The sequence below is a fragment of the Indicator indicator genome, chromosome 23 (assembly GCF_027791375.1).
Source record: "Indicator indicator isolate 239-I01 chromosome 23, UM_Iind_1.1, whole genome shotgun sequence".
Taxonomy (NCBI): domain Eukaryota; kingdom Metazoa; phylum Chordata; class Aves; order Piciformes; family Indicatoridae; genus Indicator; species Indicator indicator.
Genome location: NC_072032.1, coordinates 11,944,480 through 11,955,628, shown reverse-complemented (window position 1 = coordinate 11,955,628; position 11,149 = coordinate 11,944,480). Strand labels below are relative to the sequence as shown.

At 55.5% G+C, this 11,149-nt stretch overlaps 2 protein-coding genes across 2 annotated transcripts; both read left to right on the top strand.

Moving 5' to 3' along the window:
* The first annotated feature begins 1,702 nt into the window (after positions 1-1,702).
* On the top strand, positions 1,703-3,317 carry LOC128974892 (vasotocin-neurophysin VT). Its single transcript, XM_054391651.1, has 3 exons — positions 1,703-1,822; positions 2,335-2,536; positions 3,154-3,317. The coding sequence occupies exons 1-3, from the start codon at positions 1,703-1,705 to the stop codon at positions 3,315-3,317; spliced, it is 486 nt and encodes a 161-aa protein (XP_054247626.1).
* A 2,491-nt stretch (positions 3,318-5,808) lies between these two features.
* Positions 5,809-7,667, top strand: LOC128974738 (neurophysin 1-like). Its single transcript, XM_054391432.1, has 3 exons — positions 5,809-5,928; positions 6,988-7,195; positions 7,618-7,667. Exons 1-3 carry the CDS (start codon positions 5,809-5,811, stop codon positions 7,665-7,667), a joined length of 378 nt encoding a protein of 125 aa, XP_054247407.1.
* The last annotated feature ends 3,482 nt before the right edge of the window (positions 7,668-11,149 follow it).

The window sequence follows — 11,149 nt, the reverse complement described above, 5'->3', positions numbered from 1 at the left end:
GCTGTTGACGGCTGCCCCACGTCATGGGGCACATTTGGGAGCCTGATGCTCCCCTGTTTCCTTGGAAGTCTGAGTCAGGGGCTGCAGTTACCTTCAGCCCTCCTGTGGGGGCAAATCAGAGAATCACAGAATGGTTTGGATTGGAAGGGACCTTCAAATGTCATGTAGAACAACCCTCCTGCCATGGGAAGGGACACTTCCACCAGGTTGCTCCAGGCCTCATCCAGCCTGAACACCTCCAGGGACGGGACATCCACAACCTCCCTGGGCAACCTGTTCCAGTGTCTCACCACCCTCACTGGAAAGAATTTCTTCCTGATCTCCAGTCTAAATCTCCCCTCTTCCAGCTTCAATCCACCCCCCCCCCCCCCCCCCCCCTCATCCTATCACTACAAGCCCTTGTAAAAAGTCCCTCCCCAGCTTTCTTTTAGGCTTTCACTTTTACCCATCAAAAAGCTCAGAAGCCCCCTAAAAAACAGGACCTTCACTCCCAGGTTGATACATCCCTCCAAAATCACAGAGCAGGAGACAGGAGCAGGCTGGGACCCTCAGAAATGCCCCTTCCCCCTGCCTGTCTCCATTTCCCCTGGTTGGGGGATCATCTTTCTTGGAGGAAAGAAGAAAAAAAAATAAAAAAGAGGTGGAAGAGGTGGGTGAGTGGTGAGTGACAGTGACAGGTCCCTTTGGGCCTAGGGTGTGATGGGGTCCTACTCTACATACCAGCGCTGCAGCCAAGCCCCTGGATTTAGGTGTGTCTTTGTGCACCCCAGAGTTCCCCTCCAGCCTTGACCCCATCATCTCCCTTCAGCATCCCCTCCCAAGCCAGCATCCTCCAAAGCAACAACCCTCTCTGAACCACAACCTTCTGAATGAGCTTCCCTTCCAAACCTCTGTCCAGACTTGAGCAACGTCCTCCAAACCATCACCCCTCCCCAAACCAGCTTCTTCTGAATGACCATCCCTACCTAAACCAGCATCCCTCCCAAGCTGCCATCTCTCCCCAAAACTGCAGCCTCCCAGACCAGCATCCCTCCCAGATCAGCCTTCCTCTGAACCCAGCACCCCTACAAAAACATGCATCTCTCTGAAGCCATCACTGCTTCCCAAACCAGCAGCCTCCAAACCAGCACCCCTCTCCAAACCAGTCCCTCCTAAATGTACACCCTTTCCCAAACCCCCACCCCTCCCGAAGCTGCATCCCTCCTAAACCAGCAGCCTCCAAAACAGCACCCCCTCCTCAATCCAGCACCTTCTGAATGAACGTGCTTCTTCAGACTGGCATCCCTCCCCAAAGCTGCATCCCAAAGCAGCACCTGCCAAACCAGTCTTCCTCCCCAACCTGCACTCTCTGCATCCATCACCCTCCCCAGGCCATTCCTGGGGTGTATCATGCCCCTTGGAGCTGCCACAGCACCTGGGTGGGACCCACCAGCCCCGAGTGCTGCCGCTTGCGCTCCTGCGCTGAATCACCTCAATTACAGATCTGCTTGGATGCAATTTGGGGAAAAAACAGACAAGGAAAAAAAAGAAAAGCCCAACCCAACAAAAAAACAACCCAGCTCTCCTCCTCCTCCTCCCCTGGGAAGGGGCCACAGCAGCATAAATAGTGGCTGGCGCAGCACAGGGACAGATGCGGAGTGAGTGGCAGGGCAGGCAGCTTCCCCTGGCACGTGTGGTGGTACAGCTGCAGGCACCCCTGGCCATGGCAGAGCCTTCGCTGCCCCTCTCCTTCCTCTGTCTCCTCGCCTTGTCCTCAGCCTGCTACATCCAGAACTGCCCCCGGGGTGGCAAGCGGGCTCTGGCCGACACAGCCCTGCGACAGGTACTGGGTGGGGATGGGCCCGGGGGTGGTTCTGGGGGTATGGAGCAGCAGGGTGGGGGGCAGAGGGCACCCTAAGCCACGATCCCCCCAGCAGGGCAATGAGGCCCAGTTTTGGGGAGGGCTGGGAAGCGTGGCCAAGGGCATGCAGTGGGGTGGTGGCAAAGGAAGGAGCACCCCTGAAACACTGTGGGCACCTCAAGGAGAGGATCAACTTGTCCCCATCCTTGCTAGGCAGGGAGCAGGGGGACAGGATACCCCCATGGCACAGGAGGGACACAGGGGACAACGGGAAGCCCCCACAGTGGGGGCAGCACTGCAGCAGGTGGCCACACTGCTGGTGGTGGGGACAAGAGGTGTCACCCCATGGCAGCAGGACACCTCTAAGGGCTGGCAGAGCCGGGGGGGGGGGCGGGGGGGGGGGGGGGGCGGGGAAGGCTAGTTTGGAATACAAGAAGGCTGCAGACAGGGCACACCCCAAGTTTTTGGGATACTCAAGCAACAACTTCCCCCAGTGCATGCCCTGCGGCCCCGGGAACAGAGGCAACTGCTTCGGCCCCGGCATCTGCTGCGGCACGGAGCTGGGCTGCTACCTGGGCACGGCGGAGACGCGGCGCTGCGCCGAGGAAGACTACCTGCCCTCACCCTGCCAGGCTGGAGGGCAGCCCTGCGGCGCCGGGGGCCGCTGCGCCGCGCCCGGCATCTGCTGCACTGCCGGTAATGTGGGCTGCTGCGGGGTGGCAGGCTGCGCAGAGGCTGGGGGGAGGTCTGGGGACCATGTGAGGTGGCGATAGCATGACTCAGGGCTCAGTTAGGCTTCATCTTGCGGTGGGGAAACTGAGGCATGGAGTGGCAGCAGCGTTGGCTCCATTTGGGAGTAATTTGGGGATAACAGATTCAGGCTTCTATGGTTCTATGAAATAAGGAATTAATTCTTCACTATGAGGGTGGTGGGATCCCGGCCCAGGTTGCCCAGAGAGGTGGGAGATGTCCCATCCCTGGAACCACTGCAGGTCAGGTTGTTTGGGGCTCTGAGCAACCTGCTCTAGTTGCAGATGCTGACTGCAAGGGGGGTGGACTGGATGAGCTTTAAAGGTCCCTTCCCACCCAGCCCGTGCCACCTTTCCATGATTCCCTGGTAAGGGTTGGGCTCAGAGCTCCTTCTCAAGCCTCCACCACCAGATGTGCCTGGAAAAGCCCAGCCCCGGTTAACAGGAGGGACAGAGCTGGAGCATGAGCTGTGTGGACACCTCCAGGTGCCACCAAGCTCATCCTCACGTGAGGGCAAAGCACGTCCTACCCAGTCTGCGCCAACCTTTTGCTTTCCTCTGAAGAAACCTGCGCCATGGATGCTGGCTGCCTGGACGAGGACAGCGATGGGTCTCAGGAGACAGCGGAGAAGAACCTGACAGTGCTGGACGGCTCAGCTGGAGACCTGCTCCTCAAGCTGATGCACCTGGCAAATCGGCAGCAGCAGGGCAAGCATCCTCTCCTCTGAGCAGGGGCACTGGCTGTCCCTGCCACCATCCCCCCACCCCAGCCGTGTAAATATTAGACCCAATAAAAGTCCTCATGCACTGTAGTGGTTTCATCCTGAGTGCTGCAGCTGGGGCTCAGGGGCTCCAGGGGACACCCCCCCGCCCCGGGCTTGGGGATGTGAAATGGGGGAGTTGGAAGCTGGAGGGGCTGGAGGTTGTTTGCTTTTCATCCTCCCCAAATCCTCAGCCCCATGAGGTTTGATGCCCATCAGCAGTGATTTTGCTGGGCAGGGGGCAGGATTTGGCCCCGTCCTCACAGCACTAAGGGAAAGAAGCTTAGGTGGTGCTGACCTGTGGGATCTGCCCGTCACGTCCCAGCCCAGGAGCCCCGGCAGCACCCTCAGCCCCAGGAGACTGAGGAGGGCTGAGATGTACCAGCATTGTATTACCTCTTGGCCAGGACCCCTCTCTGGGGCACAGTCGGGGTCTCCTTGCCTTCAGGAAGCAGCACCACAGGAGGCTTCAAGCCACATCTGCTATAGAATGCTGAAAAGTAAGGAAAAGCAACCAAACTTTGCAAGAGTGGAAAGCCTTGTGTTCCCAGCTTCAGCCTAGCCCCTGGGACTGGCTTCATCATTCCCCACTCCTGCTTACCAAACTGGTCTCCTCCACCTACCAATAGGCAGGATCAGCCCCTCGGTTCTTCCACCATCTCCCCCCGGATCTGGCGCCCCTCCTCCCTCCCCAAGGTCTCTTACCCTGGCAGGGTCCCTGCTCCATGCTCAGATCTCGCTGCAGCACAGGGGTCAGATCGCCTTTTATAACGTCCCCAAGAGGGAGGTGACACCTCCAGGGAGGTGGAGCTCCTCCATGCCAGCAGGACACATCCTGCCTACTTCAGCTCCCCACACCTCAAAGGGGGTGAAGAGCTAACCTGGTGCCTGGTCCCCACAACAAGAGTCTTATCCCAGCCCTGTGGAGGAGGGGGGCCTGCAATCACCCCAAAATCATGGGGAAAAGGCAACACCAGCAAGGATGGGCAACTCCAAGCTGCACACCCATGGGATGAAGAAATGAGGCTGTTGAGCACAGCCCTGGCACTCAGCCTGTGCAGGGGTGCAGGATATGAACCCCATGATCTCCTGCAGCATGGGGGATGTGTCACTGAGCAGGAATGATACTCCAGGCTGAAGGGAACCTTGACATCAGGGTGACATCAGCTGATAAGTGTGGGGGGCTATTTTTCACCACTGTCTCCCTAAGACACGTTCCAAACTGTGCCCACAGGGGTTCAGACACCCCCAGTCTGGCTGTAGGAGCTCTGTGGTGGTGATTTTCTCCTTTACCTTGTGCTGCAGCACAATGGCAGCATGGCTGAGCAGCTGGGATGTCACAGGGCAGATGCTGAGCCCTGTTTCCCAGCTCATTAACACAGACCCTGGCACCCAGCTTGTCTCCAGGGACCAGGGCTCCTGAGCTTGGGCAGATGGGGAGGACCTGGCTGACCTCACCACTGGTCACTGTGGCCATGCTAAGTGGCAGATTTGGAAGCAAGGCAGAAGGGACAAGAGGAGGTCACAGCTCACAGTTTCCAGGATGCCTAATTCCCAATTAAGCAGGCACGGGTGGGACTGGGGTGATGGCCTTGGTGGATCTTCAGAGGTGTCTGCAGCACAGGAATTTATTCAAGGCAGGAAGCTCATAATTGCTCTAATGAAGGCAAGGGGCTGGGGTGAGCAGGACCCTGCCTCATTGCGTCAGCATTCAGCCTGATTCTTCAGTGTGGTTTCTCCATAAGGTCCTTTGCCTGCTGACAGCGTGGTCCAGGGAATCATGTTCAAGCTCCAAGGCAGAAGCAATGGGGAAATGTGGGGTTTTCAGGCCTTTGCCAAAAAGGTTTGGGGTTTTCAAGCTTCCTTGCAGATGTTAGATGCTGGTGGGGCTGTACCCAGTGTCACTGCCACACCAAAGCAGGACAAGTCCAGCACTGAGCATGCCCCAAAGGCCAGGCAGAGATAGGTGGAAAGAACCAAGATGGCATTTCTCACCCTAGATGCTCCTGGAGGAGGATACAGGTTTGGTTTCCCCCCCACCAGAAGGGATTTGAAGCCAAGGGATGCACAAAGACCCTGCTTACCCCACTCCTCAGAAGTCAGGCCCCACCAGGCTTCCTTCATCCCAACCCACACCAGTAGGACTCAGAGTGACAAGCCACAGCTCAGCAGCCAGGCATAGAAGAGAACGGAGCCCCAAAGAGCATCTGCAGCCTCTGCACGGTTCCCCCCGCCACGCTTCAGAGTCATCACTGAGGAGAAAAACCAACACCTTGGCCTTGACCTCACGTCCCTGACCTCCAGCTATTAGCAGAGCCCTTCGGTGTGGAAGGCAATGCCTTGTGGTTTTTAAGGGGCACGGGTGACGCTGCTGCCAGCATGTGTAAGCAGCAGCCAGAGCTATATAAACGCAGCTGCCCCGGGGAGCAGAACCCAAACAGCTCCTGAGGCCACAGCCATGCCCTGCAAGGTGCTTGCCGTCTGCCTCCTGGGGCTCCTGGCTCTCTCCTCTGCCTGCTACATCCAGAACTGCCCCATCGGGGGCAAACGTGCTGTCCTGGACATGGACATTAGAAAGGTAGGTCCTGGGGGGCTGGGAGATTTCCTAACCCCCTCCTTTCCTTCTCCCAACCTTCTCAGGGCTCGGTGTCGCTGTCATCCCGTGGTGGCACAAGCCCAGCACTGAGCATCCTCTGAAGAAGAGCAGAGGTGGTGGAGAGGACCAACATTGCACTTCCCACGCCAGATGCTCCTGCAGGACGATATGGGATTGGTCTGGGGAAGATTTATGGGCCAAAGCCAATGGGAAGAGATTTAACAAAGCTGAGTGGCAGGTTCTGCACTTGGGTCACAACTACCCCATGAATGCTTGGGGCAGAGTGGCTAGAAATTGCCTGGTGGGAAAGGACATGGGGGTGTTGGTCAACAGCAGCTGAAGATGAGCCAGCACTGTGCCCAGGTGGCCAAGAAGGCCATCAGCATCCTAGGCTGGATCAGCAATACCATGGCCAGCAGGACCAGGGCAAGGAGGTCCCCCTGTATTCAGAGCTGGTGAGGCTGCACCTCAAACACTGGGTTCTGGTTTAGGGCACTCACTCCAAGAAGGACATTGAGGTGCTGGAACAGGTCCAGAGCAGGGCAACAAAGCTAGTGAAGGGTCTGGAGAACAGGTCTGGGAAGGAGCAGCTGAGGGACCTGGGGTTCTTCAGCTTGGAGAAAAGGAGGCTAAGGGGCTCTCTGCAACTCCCTGAAATGAAGTTGGAGGCAGGTGGGTTTTGGTCTTGTCTCCTAAGGAACAAGCGACAGGACAAGAGGCCTCAATTTGCTCCAGGTGAGGTTTAGGTTGGACACAAGGAACAATTTCTTCCCCCAAAGAGTTGTGAAGGCCTGGACCAGGCTGCTGAGCGCAGTGGTGGAGTCCCCACCCCTGTGTCGATGTGGTGCTGAGGGACATGGCTTAGTGGTGACCTGGCAGTGTGGGGGGAATGGTTGGACTTAAAGGACTCTTCCATGCAAAACAATTCTGTGATTCTCACATGCTGGCAGGAGGGAGGGAAGGACCAGGGCAAAGGCTCAACCCAATCCCAGATGTCTTCCCAAATAACTCCCCCCTTTTCCTCCCTGCTTCCCTGCTCAGTGCCTGCCCTGCGGGCCCAGGGGCAAGGGCCACTGCTTCGGCCCCAACATCTGCTGTGGGGAAGAGCTGGGCTGCTACTTCGGCACCTCGGAGACCCTGCGCTGCCAGGAGGAGAACTTCCTGCCCACGCCCTGCGAGTCGGGACACAAACCCTGCGGGGGTGGCAGCGGAGGCAGCTGCGCAGCCCCTGGCATCTGCTGTGACACTGGTGAGGCTGCCCTGGGGCTGGGGCAGTGTCCTTGCTGGGACCCTTGTCACAGGGCTCTGCACGCATAAGAGGGGATTTGGGGTTATGATATCAAAGAAGGAGCCCTTCCCAAAGGGCTGCCCCACTTGGGGCAGATTGATGCCAACTCCAGGCATGGCAACACCAGACTGTGGTATTTGAGGGAAGGGGGAAAGCAGGCAGCACCCAGCTTTAGGAGCTGAGCAAGCATGGCAGCCCATGTCCCCTCCAAACATCCCAACCTGCTCCCCACCTGAGATGTTACCAGAGATCTCCCTGCAAACCCTGGGAGCGGGAGGGCTGCATGCACAGACATGGAGTTACCAACCCCAGCCATGGGGATCTACAAGGGCTGGTGGGTGGCCACCTCACTCCCTGGTGCTCTCCCATCTCTCCTCACACAGATGGCTGCGTGGCCGATTCCTCCTGTGACCATGAGATGCTGCTGGAATAGAGAAAATCCCATGGGGATCCCTGCTCCTCCAGCCCTGCCTCAGCCACAGAACTGGCAAGCCAAGGATCAAAGTGATGAGCTTCATAAGAAATAAAACTTGTACAGAACAGAAATCAAGTGTCAGTGTTGTGGGGGCTTGCCTGGCTTAGGTGCAGACTCAGGAGGGTTGGGTGGTGAGAAAAGTTTGCTTTTAGGATTAAAAAAGCAAGGACTTAAGGGCACAGCTGGTGTTTTATGTGAGGGAAAGCAGAGGCACACCTGTGATCAGCCTGCCAGTGCTGTGGATGAACCACAGCAAACTTGACTGGTGCTGTGCAGCTCTGTCCTGGTCTGAGCTAGACCAGAAACATTTTATTCTCCTCAGGGATTTGATTTCTCAGCTCAGACTCTGCTCCCTGAGGCACTTTCTGCAGTTCAGGGCAGGGTTGCACAGCCAGGGGATGCTCCTAGCAGGGAGAAGCTCCTGGGGAGAGCTCCTGCCAAGGGCTGGGCTGCAGAAAGGCTCTGGCTGAGACTTGCTCCTGGGCACACCAAGGGCACTGCCACATCTTGTGTGTCACCTTGGGGTGCAGGAAGTCAGAGGTGGCACCAGTGGGGAGGAGCAGACAGGACAGGTGACCAGCAAGGGATTGCAGCCCATGGGTGTCATCTTCAGGAGAAAGTTTGAGGCATCACCAGAGTCAAAACTCTTCTTTAATGGCTGGTGTCCAAGGAGGACTCTGCCCTTCTGCCTTCAATCCCAATCCATGTGTTCCTGAATTCAGTTCCCGCTTTTCATTGAGTCCAGCCTGGACTCTGGAGTTTGATGTTGGTTTTTCATGGATTTGGACAGATACAAATGTCCAGAGAGGTTGTGGAGCCTTCTTCTCTAGCCAGCATTGGGGCTGAATGATCTCCAGAGGTCTTTTCCAACCTCTACCACGCTGGGATTCTGTGATTCCCTGCATATTTCATTATTTTCTTATTAATATTATTCCATTTCCTTTTTATTGCTGCTGTTTCACTAAAGCTAGTCTAGTTTTCTTTTCCAGTCCATCTGGAGACTTAGATAATGGTTGGACTTGATGGTCCAACCAAAACAGTTCTATGAAGTCTCTCTCCCATATTCCCTTTCTCTTCCCTTTGGGAAGGCAGAGGGGTTCACAGAGAGCCTGTGGCACACATCTAACTGGGTGGCCCAGCCCTAATCCTTGACTAGCCCAAACCCAGTGTTTTTGGGGCAGGCTGAGCATGCAGCTTGAGCATGAGCCCAGCTAACAGCTCTGCCAGTGGGGGTGTGCAAAGCCTGAGTGAGAAACGTGGCAGCATCCCCAGCATGCTCCCCACTGTGGGGCAGCCACCAGCCTGGGGACAGGGGCTGGGGGCGTTGCAGCCATTAGTGGGGGACCACCCCTCCTTTATTTCTCTATCAGAGCTCCCCTTTGGGGGGTAAGTAGGATGTGTAATTTATAGCTATCAAAGTAAGGAGTGCTGGCTGGGCAGTTTTCCTCATTTTGTGCCTTTTTTTTTTGGGGGGGGGAATATGAATAAAAGAGAGTGGGGGGGTTCTAGGTGGAGTGGTGATGTCATATGGGGGGGTGATAATGCAGCAGGTGAGGGGTGGGGGCAGCCTCCCAAAAAGGGTGCTTGTAGTGCTAGATGCTTGAAATGCCTGAAAGTTCTTGGAGCAGATGGAAAAAATATTTGAAACAGTAAGTATCAGTGTGAGGTGTTCCAGTAGAGAAAGACACCTCATTTTTATCTAGATATTGAAGAATTGTATTAATTTATATGCGAAAAAGACTTTGAAATGACTCCTCTGTATCTCCTCTATTATATAAAGGCTTTTAGAATATCACAGAATACACCCGGATGGAAGAGACCTAGAAGATTATCCAACCCTAAGTCCATAGAAATATAAATTGTCTATACGTAGGTGAAAGATACTGGATTTTCCTTGGTGGTTTTTGTTGTTGTTGTTTTAATTTATTTAAATGGAAAAAACTCCGACCGGAGCCGACCGAGCCGCTCCGCACACGCGGGGAGTGCTCAGTGCTGCCACCCGGTGTTAAATTGGCGGCGCTGCAGTTCTGCAGCGGGTAGCGTGGTCCCATTGGTGCTCAGTGCTGCCACCCGGTGCTAAATTGTTGGCACTGCAGTTGTGCAGCGGGTAGTGCCGCCCCGTAAGTGTTTAGTGCTGCCATCTTGTGTTTAACTGGCAGTACTGCGCTTCCTCAGCGGCGTGTGCCGCCCGGTCAGTCCTCGGCGCCGCCGCCTCGTCTCTAAATGCCCTAAATTCTTGACATGGCTGAAAATTCTTGGGGGGCGGTAGGAGGAGGAGGGGAGGGAGTGATTAAAAATTATTTAAACTTGTAGCTATTAGTGTTAGGACCTAAACAGACAAAAATATTTTATTTTTATATAGCTATTGAAATTTTATATTGATTTATAGTCGAAAAAAGATTTTAAAAACAAAACCCCTGTATCTATTGTATTCTGAAAAGGATTTTAGAAGGTCAAATCCAAATGTGTAGAGGGACAGGCGCGTTCTCAGCTAGTCGAAGCCCTCGTTGCTGTGGGACCAGAACGGCGCGTTGCTATGGACCCCGCGTATGCTTCCTAGAGCGCCATGTTGCTACCCATGCGCAACGGAGCTGGAGTCACTTAGAGGAGACAGGGGAAGCGGGAGAGACTAAAAACTATGTAAACTTCTAGGTATTAGTGTGAGGCGTTAAACAGACAAAAATATTTTTACATACTATTGAAAAAAATGTATTTATTTACAGTTAAGAAAGGATTTTTAAAACAATAGGCCAATAGCCACCATATTATGAAAAGGATTTAAGATGATCGAAACCTGCGCTGCAGCGGAGACAGCGCGTTCTCAACAAGTTGTTATGGAGGCGGCGCATGTCTTGTATACCTGCTCGTTGATATGGACTCCGCGCATGCGTTGTATAGCTGCGCGGTGCTATGAAATCTGCGCATCCGCTGTATAGCTGCGCGGTGCTATGGATGCGGGCCATGTGTCTTAGAGCGCCTGCTTCTTACGCATCTGAAGTGGGTCTGGGGACAACTAAAGGAGATCTGTGAGCATGTAGAGGGGGTCTGAGTTTCCAAGGTATTACGGCCCTTTGTGAGAGGAAATGCAGCTATGTCCATCTCCTCCCTCTGCCATGGCACGGCACGGGGAGGCTTGCAAGTCACCATTCCGAACCCCTCACGCTGCGCAGGAGCGGCCGGAAGAGACGGGGCGGAGTACGGCTGGGTGGGCGAGCCCAAGCAGTGGTGGCCCCCGCGCAGGGTCCACTGGGAAGTGTAGTTCCCGCTACACAGCAGCGGGCGCTGGGTGCGCGGGCACGGACTACATTTCCAGGGGAGCATCGCGCGGGACCAGCAGCCGCAGCCACGTCCCCGCAGGCGCCCCGGGCACGCCGGAATCGCTATAAGGGAGGTTGTCTGGTTGGCGGCCGCAGAGTGGAGCAGCCGGAGCACGGGTGGTT

Coding starts and splice junctions, on each gene's coding strand:
- LOC128974892 (XM_054391651.1), top strand. CDS start 1,703: ATGGCAGAGCCTTCGCTGCCCCTCTCCTTCCTCTGTCTCCTCGCCTTG. Junction 1,823..2,334: donor CCGACACAGCCCTGCGACAG/GTACTGGGTGGG, acceptor AACTTCCCCCAG/TGCATGCCCTGCGGCCCCGG. Junction 2,537..3,153: donor CGGCATCTGCTGCACTGCCG/GTAATGTGGGCT, acceptor TTTCCTCTGAAG/AAACCTGCGCCATGGATGCT.
- LOC128974738 (XM_054391432.1), top strand. CDS start 5,809: ATGCCCTGCAAGGTGCTTGCCGTCTGCCTCCTGGGGCTCCTGGCTCTC. Junction 5,929..6,987: donor TGGACATGGACATTAGAAAG/GTAGGTCCTGGG, acceptor TTCCCTGCTCAG/TGCCTGCCCTGCGGGCCCAG. Junction 7,196..7,617: donor TGGCATCTGCTGTGACACTG/GTGAGGCTGCCC, acceptor CTCCTCACACAG/ATGGCTGCGTGGCCGATTCC.